This window comes from Haemaphysalis longicornis, unplaced genomic scaffold (assembly GCF_048455015.1).
Source record: "Haemaphysalis longicornis isolate Haplotype H1 unplaced genomic scaffold, Haemaphysalis longicornis Haplotype H1 scaffold_4, whole genome shotgun sequence".
Lineage (NCBI taxonomy): Eukaryota > Metazoa > Arthropoda > Arachnida > Ixodida > Ixodidae > Haemaphysalis > Haemaphysalis longicornis.
This window is the reverse complement of record NW_027526361.1, coordinates 60579522-60594299: the sequence shown is the minus strand read 5'-3', so window position 1 is coordinate 60594299 and position 14778 is coordinate 60579522. Positions and strand designations below refer to the sequence as shown.

Below are 14778 nucleotides of genomic sequence, written 5' to 3'. Positions count from 1 at the left end.
GGATAGAAAGCTTCTTCTCCGGAAGATCGTTTTATGTCATGACGGAGGACGCCCCAAAATTACAGCAATATATTCAACATGGTGGTCCTCAAGGTGCGGCGCTAACTCTAACGCTTTTCAACCTAGCGATCGCCAGATTCGTGCACGCTCTCCTCCCAAAAATGTCTGCGTCTCCATTTATGCCGATGAGATTTGCCTCTGGGCTTCGCCACAGCTACGGGCACGACTTCAAAAGACGGCCAATGTCACGGGATTTTACATGCAAAAGCAAGGTCTGAGCATCTCAAGTGACAAGTGCGCGCTGGTTGCATTAACCCGCAAGCCCATGTTTCGATAGTCCATCAAGATCAACGAGAGGTTGGCTCCCTACTGCAGGCATCACAAATTCCTTGGCGTCATCATCGACAGGGACATTTCCTGGAGCGCACATGTGTATTTCCTTAATGACAACCTTACCAGCATTGCCCACATATTCAGATTTCTTGCTGGAAAGACGTGGCGAACGTCGGCAAGAGGAATGCGGCAACTGCACTCCGCACTTTTTTATGAGCCTTGCGTTACAGCTTGCCCGCAATTTCCAATACTTGCGCCACTAACCTTTGGGTAATACAGAGCATCCAAACACAGGCTCTGCGTATGTGTCTTTGTTTGCCACGTTGTGCATCAACAGTGGACACCATTTGCATCGCTCAGGAACACCCAATAGCAACGTACGCGGCTACTGAAACACTACGCCTTTACATCAGGCTCCTCACGAGGCTGCCATCTCACCATCTGGCGCAGCTCCCTCAGAATCGACCATGATCTACGTTGTCAACCATTGCCACAACGCATAGGGCTAAAATCCCGTCGAGGTACCCCCATTCGGTAACACCGCCCTCTCCGCTGTGCTGCCTGGCACAACCTGAGATTCGTCTCAGTGTTCCGGGAATCGAAAAAAAGCTGACTCGTCACCATTCGCCCTTCAACAGCTGACGATTCTGTCACTGCATGAACGGTACAACGACCGGAAACATGTATACACGGATGGCTCCGTAACGTCATCCAGTTCAACAGGTGCGGTGGTTGTGCCAACAGATTTTGCCACAACTCGATTCCGTGTTGCCCATACCGCGAGCTTGACAGCTACAGAACTTGCAGCCATTCGTGAGGATCTTGATCACGTTATCGGAGTTACTCCTCAAAACTTGGCTATCTTCTCTGTTGCGAAGGCTGCCTTACAGAGCTTAGGCGCAGCCCTGCGCTACGGTCCCCTCCACCAACTGGTGATGGAGGTAAGAGAAAAATTCTATCAAGCCATCACAGCTGGCAATGACGTAATATTCCACTAGCTTCCAGGTCACTACGGAGTCATCGATAACGTATTGGCGGATGAAGCTACCCGTACAGGCCACGAGAGCGACCGCACCATCCTGTTTTCACTTTCAAGGACCGATGCCGCGCGGACGCTTTCCTCCTTTGCACGCAAGATTATCTTGCAGCAATAGAACACTCCGGACTTTTCGAATCCCCGTCTGTAAATTCAAGAGCCTCTTCTTCAGCGCCGTCTTCCGTATGGGCTGTCGCGACCCCAGTCGACTTCACTTTGTAGACTGGTTGAGGGTGGCGTTCACCAAAACCTACTCCTTCCTCATCGGGATAACCAGCAGCGCCCACTGGGACGCTTGTGAGACGGAATAGACTATGTGCTGTGTGCTGTGTCGCTGTGTGCTGTGGATGTGCTGTGTCGCTGCCCCGAATACTCGTCGGAGAGGAGCATGCTTGCCACCGCGCTCAGCCCGTTGGACAATCGGCCATTTACAGTGGAAACTATTCTAAGTCATCGGTCTTTACCATCGACCTCGCAGAAGGCGACGAAAGCCCCTTTACGTTTCTTGAGCGAAACAAACTTGCATGAAAGACTACAGTGCCCGAACCGGGACTAAAGTGCGCGCTTTCCCACTCCTATCCCTTCCTCTTCTCCCGCCCTCTCGTTTATCCCCTGAACCCCACTCCCCCAGTGCAGAGTAGCAAACTGGGCTCTACACCCAATTAACCTCCGTCCCTTCTTTTTTTCCTTCCGCGACAGTTTGTCACCCTCGTTCCCGTTCCACCCTCCTTTGCCGCCTTCCTGGCCCTGCATTTGCTTCTCACTCCATCGTACACTACACATCTACGCCTACAAGCAGCGACTCCACGTGTCCAAACCGGCCCGATAAACCTGGAATCGCGTTTTTCGGGCGAAGTCACTGCAACTGTTGCCGCGTTCCTCTTATAGCCCTCGTAGTGACTGACAGAGAGATGGCTGACGCAGTGTATCACGCGCAGAGGGAAAAGCCTTTACTTAGTGACACTAGATGGACATAGACCTTAGGTTTTTCCCTCTCCGCGGGTCTTCACTACATCAGCCTCCTTGTCAGTTTCGCTCCACTTTTCTCCTCTCCCATCACCCCTCGCCCTCTCTTCCACTTGTGCTAACGGAACGACGTCGTTACATTTTTGCCGACATGACCCTTCTATTTGGTAAGGCAATAATAATGTTTCAATTTATCCGGTATATATTCATCAATTCTGGCGTAAGCATTACTAGCCGAGGTGCTGCGCTGTGGCGCATCCGTGCGTGCAGGCGAGCGGTACTCGCTGTGGCTTCACGTGGACGCGGCGTACGCGGGCTCGTCGTTCGTGTGCCCCGAACTGCGGCACTGGCTGCGAGGCGTCGAGTACGCCGACTCCTTCGTCTGCAACATCTCCAAGTGGATGATGGTGCACTTCGACGGCAGCGGCTTCTGGTGAGAAGCATATCTAGGGCGCGAAAAAGCATGGAAGCCAACTGCACTTTGGACAAGGGGACAGTAGCCTCAGCCCGATGCCATCGCTTCGATGAGAGGACCTGGCTTCGTCAGACCCTGCCAGGGTACTCTAGTCGAAACACTGGCACCGAACTGAGAGTGAACTCTTGTCCAAAGTTTTATCTCGTATTTATATATCCACGCTTCGCATTAGAAGCAACACCACACATAGGCATGGAGGAGTACCAGAAGTGTTGTACAAGATGGAGATAAGGCATTCGCCTATCGTGAGGATACCTTTCAGTGAATAGGCGGTAAATCTCTTGGCTTCACAATGTTCGGTCACGCTGCTATCGATCTGCGAACATTCACGCGGAACTTTGGCCAACTGTTGCGGCACATGTGCGATTGCTGATTCTTTCGCAATTGTTTTCTTTTAATCACGTTGGTTTTTTGTGTGTATGGTGCGCCACAAGGGTGAGCTGTTTCAAGATTTTCCGGTTTTGGTTCTATTAAAACTCAGTTGTTAGTAAGCGCTTGTCATGTGTAGTTCTTCTCTTTGTCCCGTGTTTTTCTGCGCTTTACGTCACCATGTCTCCATACCAACTTGCCCACATGTCGGTGATTCTAAGATGGAGATGAGGCGAACCAAATGATTGATGATTGTTAAATCAGAGGCCAGCGGTAGCCACTTGTGGCGATGGGCGTTTAATAGGTCTCCAACCCTAGAGAATGCTACCACGTTAAAAACTAGGTAGGAATCGCATAGCTCCTAATGCTAGGTAAACGGCATGTACGCAATCTTGACAATAATTTATTTGCCTTTCACCATGTGGTGGTTTCCTGCAGACAATTCAACGCGAACACAACTTGGTGAGTGACTAAGTAAATAACGGTTGAATCAAAGGTCACAGAGCTCATTTTCTGGGGACGGTTGTGCTTGCAGAGAAAGAGAACACTGAAAACAAAACAGTACTAGTTCGCTTATAATAGAAGCATCTGTCGCGGGCATTATTCTTCCTTTTTTTTCAGGGTAAAAAACAGCACCGCTTTGCATCACACTTTCAACGTGGAACCCCTGTACCTTCAGCACGAAAACTCAGGTTGGTGATCAACGGCGCTAACTTGCGCGAAAGTTTCCTGAATTTCCCGCCTTTTTTGTCTTAGGTCTCGCAGTGGACTTCATGGTAAGTGAATGACACTAGCTTGTTTGTAGCAGCGTGTTACGGTAACAGGAGCGTGTTGCCTAACTTAAATGTAGCCTATCCAAACTTCCGGGATGCTCTGGCGAGGCACGCGACGTTGTCTACTGCGTTGATTCCAGTTGTTGGATGGTAGCGTTGGCCGCTGATTTACCTGAGAAGCTCGCGAGTTACCTTACAGTGCTCCGTCGTGATTTTCTTTAGAAATCGTTGCATTGCCCTACATATACAGTGCTTCATCACGATTTTTTTTTTCTATAACCATAGCAGCATCCGCTGCAATGCGATATAGTTTAAGACTGGCATTTATACCGTATTGTAACCGTTGCGGCAAACTATAGCACGAATGGAGTTGCAGTCTTTCTCGAAATCAGAAGAAAAACTATTAACTTTGAACCTGAGCTCAATGCAATTAAGTACACTGCTTTGGAGTGGGTATGAGAGGCTTTGGGAGAAAAAAACAGTAGGAAGCAAAACAAAAAACTGTGGTTGATTCCTCTATCATAGGAATCAGTAAAACAAGAAAGTGAAATTTGCAGCGAAATCTGCAGCTGAGGATGATTTGCGGGTCGGCGGCTGTCTTGTGGGTGTGCTTGGCGAGCGACGTATTGCTGGCGGGTCGCTTCGCCAAAGGTACACTGGTGTCATTTCCGTGACGGATATGATGTCAGTGAAATCTTGGTGTACGCCGGCATAAAAAATTTCGTGTTAAGATATAAAACCCGGAAACGAACAACCTTAAGACTCTTAGTACTAAAGGTTGCTGCCCCGCAAAAAGACCCTGTGTGCAGAGGTGCACCCTTTACAGGCCGCTTGCTTCGATGTCATGGCATCATTTCAGTGACGGATATGATGCCAGTGAAATCTTGGTGTATGCCGGGATGAAAAATTTCGTGTTAAGATATAAAACCCGGAAACGAACAACCCGAAGTATAACGTACTCTTTAGTACTAAAGGTTGCTTCCCCGCAAGAAGACCCTGTGTTCAGGGGTGCACCTTTTACAGGCTGCTTGCTTCGATGTCGTGGCGTCATTTCAGTGACGGATATGATGTCAGTGAAATCTTCGTGTATCCGGGAATAAAACACTTTCATGTTAAAATAAAACATAAAAATGAGACGCAATATAATGATAGCACAAGGATCTAAGAGAAAACTATGAAAAGAAAAGTTTAAGAAGAAATAAAAAATCCTTCGCGGAAAGTAGAGAATGCCAAACCAACAAAAAGAAAAAATGTATGTACATGAACAACGCGAACGGCCATAGCCCTATTCGCATGCACATTTTAAAAACTATAGAATGTTTAACATGTCTAAGCAATCCTTGCTGACGAGTTGTTGAAATTTTTAATTTTTATTAGCGTGTAGTAAATATTCTAATCAAATAAGTAATTATTTTGTGGTCATCTGATTCGTTTCCCGCCAGTGTTCTACTTTTCCACTTATTTTCTGTTCTTTCATTGTAGTATTTTCAGCTCTAGTTATAGTCCATAGTCTGTCCAAATTACGAAAAAAAGTGTTCGAGTAACATAAAATGCAAAAGGGAACAGAGATATCCATTTTTTTGTTCGAACTGAGAAGGACAAGACAGGAATGGGATTAAACGTACGTACAAATAAAGAGGAAAGTACGAAACGTTATTGTAACAGGTGAGGTCGACATGAACATTATAACATCAAGTTCACTCACCCAATAGCGACGTTGCTCACTTCAACAATGCTGATAATTGATGTCAAATAACAAGAGAAAACATAAAAAGCAAGCTACAGTGAACACAAAACAACTGCCACAATATAAAACGGAAGTAATCAAACATAATAAACTTAATTAGCGTAGAGAACCGGGCTAGTTGGTACAAATTCATCTTCACAGCGCACAAATAACGGGACAAACGGGAGGGAGCACTTGACAAGCAAGCCCTTGTCCAGGTCAGCGCTTGTCAAGTTTTATCCTACCCTTTGTCCCGTTATTTGTGCGCTGTGAAGATGCATAATATATACTTAACATCAAACCAAATAAAAACTTCCCCTCATTTCATAGCGCGCACAATACCAACATCAACACTTGCATAAAGAAATGAGAGCTCCTTATGCCAGGATGCAACGACATGACAGTGAGTCTGTTGAACGATTCCAACAGCACTGGCAAATCGGCTTGAGCCGGCGGTTTCGCAGTCTCAAGGTTTGGTTCGTCCTGAGGAGCTATGGCGTGGAAGGACTGCAGGATCACATCCGACGGGTGAGTCCACCGAATCGCTTCTCAAAGTCTGCTCGCGCGAATGTGTTATCTCTATTCAACTAGCAGTATATCTGGCCATGCACACAAGTACGCGTATGTTTTTCACGGCTACATATAGTCTGTATGATATTTCCAGGCTTTAGTCTTTTAATCGCAATTAAACTTGACCTCGTTATCATTGGACATCAAAAATCAAAGCAGTTGCAGCAAAAAACCTTTACCACTAAGTGAAATATTATTTAACCAGGAAAGTAAAATAACTCGATGCAAGATACAAAGACGTGCGCTGTTTCCCGTTTTACAGGGCATTCACATGGCCGAGATATTTGAACGCCTCGTTCTTGCGGACAAACGTTTTGAAATTCCCGCGAAACGACACCTCGGCGTCGTCGTCTTCCGGCTCAAGGTGAGATCGCTTCCTGCGTTTTGATTTTTTTAATGCTAGAGTACTAGATGTACTATTCCTGCAAAAGCCATGATTCTGAGGGCTCCTGAGTAAATGAATGCCTCAGGGAAAGTGCAGAGGCATCAAGAGCTCGTCTCGTTTGCTAGACAATGAGGAGCGAAAAATCCTAGCTTTCAAGAAAGATCAGGCAGTGTCTCCGTTGACAGGCAACGCCAAGGCACGTCTGTATGCTGTTTGCGCGCTTTGTGGCGACTAACTCCTCTCTGATCTTTGCTTTCAAGCCATTGTATATGAGCTGTGTGCTGGCAGCTATAACCTTAGCTTCAACCATGGACAGACCCGGTCCATCGGCAGGTGATCCTGCGGCAGAACGCCGTGCTTTTTAAAAGAACGAAGCAGCAGCGGAAATGGCACGGGAATTTACCAGTTCCGCTGTTGTAGAAAATCGGATAGTGGATATGAACGCCAATGTTTTGTTTAGCCGTGCCAAACCTATCCGAGACCTTGTTTACCCTGTGGCTGATCAACCTTGCTGAACTGGCAGCAGCCGCAAGTATATCTACAGCTCTCTCACCACCATAACCGATGTAACGGCTCCCAGCTTCCTGCATAAAATGTTTCTTCGCAGTGCAAAACCATTGGCGCGTGGTGCAAGCGTGCGTCTGCGGATAAATTAGCGCGGACAATAAAAAAAATGAAAGCCGTTCCACTCAATGTGAAAGCTGTCGGAAGTGCAAGGCATAGATTCGCCATAGTGGACTGTAGCGCCGTTATCCGCACCCAATGAATTCAAATTTCCCTCCTCGCAGTGCTCGCGCGCCCCCTGCCTGAAACTTCGGCAGCGGGAGTTCTTTTCTTTTTGTGCTTGTTTTTCCTCCCGCGCGTGCTGGCGTTGCACTGTCACTTTTTTTTTTTCGCTTAATCGTAAAAACCAACCCAACACGCGTTCCTAACTATATGAACGCGGGCGCTGCCGGTTAATTATGTATATTTCGCCTCGAATGTACCTACAGTTTCCTTTGAGGCTAAACAACGGGGAGGTGTATGACACGTACGAGTGGTTCACCAGTGTCGAATGTTTATGATTGTATAAACCGCTTGGCTTTCGAAGCCTCTGGGTTACGCCGCAACGATAGCCGCTACGACGGAACGCCGTGTGGCTCTACTAGGCTCTACTATCTACTATCTAGGCTCTACTATCGAGCGAGCTACGACAACAAGGCGAGCCCCTAAAGTGCTAAAAAACACGTTGGCCGTACTGGGAATCGTACCCTGTCCCCACCCCCACGGGTTCAGCAGTCGAAATCCTAACCCCTTAAGCTCAGCTACAATTTTTTTTTTACTGAAAAGAAAGTAAAATTTCTGAATTTTAAGCGCACATCTTCTATCGCAAGGTTTAAGAGAGGTAACGATAATGCATCGCGCGTCACATGATTTCTAAGGCACTGTATTATCTGCTGCATGGTCACGCCAAATCGTCTGCAATGCTCACGAGTGAAGCCACATGCTCCGGTGACGTTCTGAATACGCCGGCCAGTGGTCGCTCTTGAATTAAAATTTTGACTTAAAATGTTTAATTTCTCACTTAATAAAGCATTGTTTGATGCCGGACAAGAGCTGAGGGCACTCAAAAACACCAAATATATTGGCTGAAACACACTCATATTTTGTCTTCATGGCCCCTTTAACGCCCACGGGGACGACAACATCAGTTAGGCCTCACTTGTTTCTCTCTGCGAATGCTCTTTACAAACTTATCATCGCCACCAACGCCGCTGTTCGCACAAACTCGCCTGGTTTATTCGCCGCAAACATTGCAGTGACAGGGGAAAGGAAACTTATAGCGCTGTGAGTATAGGAATACACCCTTTACGCCAGAAGCAGTTGCTTATTACTGCAGAATACGCATTAAGCATGAAAACAGATTTTTATTTTCCTTATACAACTACGATCTGTGACAACACGCCGCGGTGGCTCAGTGGCTAAGGCGTTGTGCTGCTGAGCACGAGGTCGCGAGTTCGATTCCCGGCAGCGGCGGCCGCCTTCCTGATGGAGGCGAAAAGCAAAAACGCCCGTGTGTACGAGATTTCGGCGCACGTTAAAGATCCCCAGGTGGTCAAAATTAATCCGGAGCCCTCCGCTACGGCGCGCCTCATCGCCTCAGTCACGTGTTCGGCGACGAAGGAAACTCTGCTTTTTGTGAGAAATTGGCAATAAAGAAAATTGGCGCAGCTTGCACTGCTGGTGCGCGGCTGGAGAAACAGCAGAGCTGGAGGCCCCTCTCCCTTCGTCGGAGTCCCGGCTGTTGCACCTCACATGGATTTCCGAACTTGCCGCTGAAAGCTCTCCATGAATGGCAGGCCTGGATCATTTTGTCCGCAGCCTTTCACATCTCTCTTAAAGTGGACCAGCACGCGCTAGAACCGGCGGCAACCGGCTTCACGAACTCGGCGTCTGTGCTCCTTACTTCAGGCGCGAACGCACGTGAACTACGAGTAGAAGAGCCGACGAGAGATCACGCCCCGAACTCTGGGCAGAATGTTCTCGAAGTTCGAGCTGGTCGACGCCGGGAGCTCCCCACGAGGCGCACAATCACGTGCGATCGGTATTCCTTCCTGGTATTTTTTTCTGGTAACGCCATACGGCGGAACTAAAAGCTTAAACGGCTCTGCTGTTAAAACTAGGGGAATATCTGTCAGAATGCGATCGCCACAGTTGATTTGTCTGTGCTCCGACCATCCATCGCTGCTGACGCTGGGGCCTCCACATCTGCGTGACGTCACGTCTACAGTTCGTCCATAGGCCTACTTCATCGCAATGTGGTCGCAGGAATGAGGTGATGATTGCAGCCTCAACAGCGGCTGCCGCGAAACTGTAGGCATTCTGGCGATACTAGCGACTGTCTTCAAAATGTGGGACTCCACTCCTCTCGTTGACGAGGAGGAGGGATAAACATTTATTCAACTGAATCAGTTCCGTTGTGGGAGGCCTCCGTAGTCCAGAAAGCCTTGGTCCTTGGCTGCCCAGCGGGGCCTGTCCACAAGTCGTTGCTGGTCTTGAGGGCCTGAACTGGTCAGCTGGTCCTCCCACTGCTCCGGGGTTGGATTTGGTAGGGGGGTTAATGATGGTGATTGTCGGCACTCCCACTATCTTCTGTTCTATCATCAGATTTAGCTGCTCAAATGTCGGGAGTGCAGGGCCCACAGGTCCGTGCACTCCCGACACTTGAGCAGCTAAATCGCATGATAGAACAGAAGATCGACCAGAAAATAACAGGAAGAGCAACACTGAACGTCCCACCTAGATAATATCCAGAAAGCTCTCGTTGGCGAAATATTACAGTTTCGGCAACTCTGTTTTCAACTGCGTGAGCGCAGGGTCCCAATGCGGCTACGGAGAAGCTGTTGAAGCGGATTAACACGAGCGGCAAGGTGCACTGCGTGCCGGCAGCTTTCAAGGGCAAGTATGTGATCCGCTACGTGGTGACGTCGACGCACACTAACGAGGACGACATCCGACACGACTGGGACATCATCTGCAACACGGCCGATGAGCTGGCACCACACCGCATCACGCTGGCCGACCTCAAGAAGCAGGATCCCGAGTTCGGTGAGAAGCCGTCTGGGCGGAGCATCCACACGATGCTCACACTGTTCAGCATTTCCCTTTTAATTGAAGAGACATAAAGGAACTTCATTAGGTGCCACCGTTGACAGATTACAAATTAGCGGTTTCGTGCCCGAGAGCGTGATGCGGAGTCGCTGAAGTTAAAGCAAACACTTCGTCGCACTAAGGGACATTGTAAATAAGGGTTTACACAATTCCGACCGCGATGTCTGAAGCGAGGATCGGCGTTGTGTAAACGTTGTGGGAACATGTTGAACTTAGTATTGAGTCCCTCAACCTCAGGAAACTGGTGGTACCTGCACACTTCAGCAATGCAGTCTAAGTGCAAAAGTTCACTCTGTTGAACCAGCTGTCTGTGCAGCAAGCATTACATATCGGACCGAAATCTACACAAACAAAACGCTACGTGTGTGCCACGAAATGCAGCAGACATTTCTGTTTCTGCATTACAGCAAATTTTCAGGCAAAAAAATACGTAGCAGGAGTTTTTCAAATGACCGGACCAAAAACACAATCGTAGGCTAAGCATTTGTCACTTGGTTGTTTTTAGGGACGAAATAGTCGACCCTTCCCTTTCCTCCAGTATACACGCTTGAGCATGGGTTTTTACATCAAGACGACGTTAGGGAAAGATTTGCCACAGTTTCTTTACGCGGCCAAACCACTACTGGCGCCATTTCAAAGCTGCCACAACGTGTAGCATCCTATCTACAATGGCTTCTCACGTAACTGGCGAGTCCTTTCTATCTGTTTGGACAAAGGTGTGAGATCCTTTCTTTAATTCACACTCCACCTCCTGAAACAGACCGTTCGAGCTAGACACGATACCATCACGTTGAACAAGATTCACGGAGGTTGAGCAAGTTGCCTCTCGGCTAAACTATATACGCATAACATGCAACGGGAACACTAGGCGACACACCAGTGAGAACACCGTACTCTTTCTTGGGTCCTGTAGTCATCGCCTCGCAAGCACCCGCGACGGCCACCGTAACTGAGCGCGGTGCACCGCCGCAGGGTCGAGCCTGCTGCTGTCGAACAGCCCGATGACGCCCAAGGTGGTGAACGGCAGCTACGTGGCGCTGTTCGAGGGCGACGACGTTCTGCGGCAGCTGGTGAGCCGCTACTCGAGCCGCTTCTCGCTGTCCGCCAAGGAGAGCCCCGAGCTGCGCAGGCGCGTGCGCCGCTTCATGCTCTCCCAGAAGCAGCTCAGCCTCGACTCGCGCATGGACCTCGTCAACCAGCTCATCGCTTCCTCCAGGGGTAAGACAACCTGTGCGTCTAACGCTGCAATTGGATGCGCCAACCACGAAGCATCGCGCGAAATCAGCCCACACTGCTGCTCATAAAGCGTTAATACCCCGCAGCGGGTATGTGCTACTCTGTGGGTGTGTAACCCTCTGCAATGCTTCAGAGTACGCACACAGGATTCGGAGCACGGGCACAGAACTCTTGCTGACCAGCCTTCTGGTGCTTCCTCTCAAAATCGCTGACTGATTCACTTGTTTCGAAGGGATTTATTGGTGCATGTTTTTGCGTGCACCAAGCTCAAAATGCGTTGTACAACGCTAAAGAGATTGGTTTCTCTGCGCATACTCCAGCCTGAAGCAAGCTTATAAAGCGTTGCCCAATAGACACTGCGGCTGTGTGTTATTCTGTGGGCATGCACTCCTTTGCTCAAGTTACAGCAGCTAATGGCGTGTATGCGCCCGCTCAAGCCTATGGTTATGCTTTTAGGCCTTACGAGGGGAACTGATACCGGAAGCTTCACGTACATTAAGTACTTTTTTCAGCGGGTACCGGTGGACGATGTTAGGCCTCAAAGAGGGACGTTAGACCTAACGTCCTATGTTTAGACTTCGCGAGTAACCTTCAGGAGACGTCATATGCATTGTGAGTGGAGCTGTTGTCTTATTGACGACGTTAGGCCACGGAGCGTGACGTTAGGCCTAACTGCGAGCCGTCATATGCCCGCGTCATCCCCCCCCTTCCCCCCTTTGACGCGCATCAAACTTCACGCAAGCGAATAATAATCTGGATCATACTTTAGGCTTCATTTAAGAGGCTTAGTGAATTGGTCTCCACGATACAGGCTCCACGATTTTACTGACAGACTGGAAGATGTGGCCCAATAGTGTTTCCGCACTAAAGAGTGGATTTGAGCCGGGCATGTAATGTGGAGATTTGACAAGTAGACCAAACGTGTTACCGGTAGATGAAGCCATAAGTAGATCCTGGAGCGCGGCACTCGGACTTAGACTGGCGCGACTGCGAGGTGGGCGGCGCTTGCCGTGGGCATAGCTTCTTCCTCAGCTGTGCGCGACTCGGGCAGCGAGGGGGAGGGAGGTCGCAGCAACTGACGGACAAACCGAGGGGAGCGTCGCCATATCGCGCGCGCGCCCCAAGCAGCACCCGTTGTCGCGTGCCACGATCGACGATGATGATGATGATGATGATCGTTGTGGCCAGAAACCCTTTGTATCGGGCGGACACCGAAATGTCCAAGCCAGGTGAAAAAGCTAACAAAATACATATAAAAAGAAAAAAAAACCGGCTGAATGCCTAAAGTCATTGCAAACCCGGGAGCGAAACGACATCTGTCGCCGGGGCGCAGCCCCGGCGCTGGCCGGGCTCCTTTTGGTTCTCGCGCGCCGGCCTTCGTGGTTGATTGGCTGGTGCTTTGTGGGAGAAGAAGCATAAACTTGTGTGCAAGGAGAAAAAAAAAACAATTCCTCTTTTCCGGGCGAACGGACCACTCCCAAATAATCACAGGGTACGTAACGAGGCGGAGGAAACAAAGAATTGCAGGGTTAACGACTCTTTTGAACGGATTGATAACGACGCAGAGTGCGCGTACGAGTGCACAGGTCTCTCTTCTCTCTCTCTCTCTCTCTCTCTCTCTCTCTCTCTCTCTCTCTCTATATATATATATATATATATATATATATATATATATATATATATATATATATATATATATATATATCTTGGAAAAAGAAATCTTGGCCGCTCATAAAGCCCACAATCACGGAGCGAAGACATGACAGCCCTTCTCCTGCGCATTTGTTATTTGCCGTATTCGACTATTGCACAACACAATATTTATAACTGTGACTTGCCCACTAACAAACGTTAACTGTTATTTTTTTTATCCCAATAACGTTTGTTAGTGGGCAAAGATTGAAATTTTGTGGCAAAGCGGCAGAAAGCGACATCGCGCTTCCGATGCAATTAAGTTCAATGACGTTCAACTGACAGGGCTGTGATGCTGACAGGCTGCCGAATACTTCTGCATGTTGCAGGCGTGGACGCAGCCGGTGGCGGCAGCGAAGACGAGGAGAGCCAAGACTCCATCGCCGAAGGAGACGAGGAGCCCTGCCCGCAAGCGCAAAAAGCGTTGCCGCCACCCATCCAGGGAGGAGTGGCGTCGGCCCCGTGCACTTCCGCCTGCATGAGCTGCAACAAGCCGCTCGCCAGAACCGACTCCCGCCGCAGCCAGTGAGGCCCTCCGGAAACGACTCAGCTTGTCCCCAACACTTGTACACCACCCATGACATACGTTGTCACCTACTGCTGGGAAGCTACCCCTTTCATCTGACAGCGTGTTTTCAAAACCCTTGTCTTTCAACGCCTTCCGAAATTGTAGCTGCATATAATTTCAGTCGTGGATGTCACCGTGGTTAGCTCCTCACTCCTACTCGTCGTCGCATTTCTAAGCGCCCTGTAGTTCACACAGAGCTGACGCTCCACAGACGTAGATTGAGTGCGACCATTCGTGTTCCGCCTTGTAAACTGCCCCCGTACATATTCTCACGTCTGCCTACAGTTGGCACAGCTAGGTCCCACTCTGTCCCCACAGCCGTATACCCCATGTACCCAAACCACCTACTGCGGGACTGCCGCGCAGCCATACACAACCACACAATTACACCAGAGAGTAACTGGTTGCTGCGGCGAGTATCCCAAGAACGACGGGAACTGGCGGCCCACATCACGAGGGCTTTCAGCGGCTGCCTGGACACCGAGGTGGCTGATTCAGCCCCCCCCCCCCCCCCCCCCCCTCTCGAGTTTAATAAAGTTACTGTCTGTCAACCTATCTGTAGTTTCGTCGCCTGTCACTTACTCATGTCGCTCCCCTTACATAAGTTTCCGCATCCCCTCTTTGCTTGTCTGCCTACCAAATTCGTGATCTCATGTGTGTTATTTTACCCTTCGAAAAGTGCAATGGCTGTTACAACGCTTTTAAAGCAATGCACATGTAAAAGAACAGAATGTAGGGTTGTTTTTTTGGACAAGGTTCGCAAATAAATCTAAACTGCGGTTTAAACACGTACCACCACGAAGGCTGTTTTTGTTGTAATTTGATTACAGGCGAACACCCGGCGAGCCACTGTGAGTTCATAGCCGGGTAGTAAAGAAGCAGGTGTTAGCAGTATTCACTTTACGCAAGAAAACTGACAATTAAATGAACACACGATTGTCACTTACAAAAACAGTGACCGCGAGAGAAATATTTAAAATTAAGCATTTTACCGGCAG

The 14778-nt window shown here is 49.0% G+C and overlaps 1 protein-coding gene across 1 annotated transcript in view; it reads left to right on the top strand.

Moving 5' to 3' along the window:
• Window positions 1-14268, top strand: part of Hdc (histidine decarboxylase) — a 37985-nt gene extending 23717 nt beyond the window's left edge. Inside the window, exons 6-13 of the mRNA XM_077706930.1 lie at window positions 2606-2768; window positions 3801-3871; window positions 3936-3955; window positions 6108-6206; window positions 6511-6612; window positions 9990-10221; window positions 11257-11502; window positions 13542-14268. Coding sequence (XP_077563056.1) covers window positions 2606-2768; window positions 3801-3871; window positions 3936-3955; window positions 6108-6206; window positions 6511-6612; window positions 9990-10221; window positions 11257-11502; window positions 13542-13741 — 1133 coding nt within the window. The 3' untranslated portion in view covers window positions 13742-14268. The remainder of the gene's footprint in view (window positions 1-2605; window positions 2769-3800; window positions 3872-3935; window positions 3956-6107; window positions 6207-6510; window positions 6613-9989; window positions 10222-11256; window positions 11503-13541) is intronic.
• The last annotated feature ends 510 nt before the right edge of the window (window positions 14269-14778 follow it).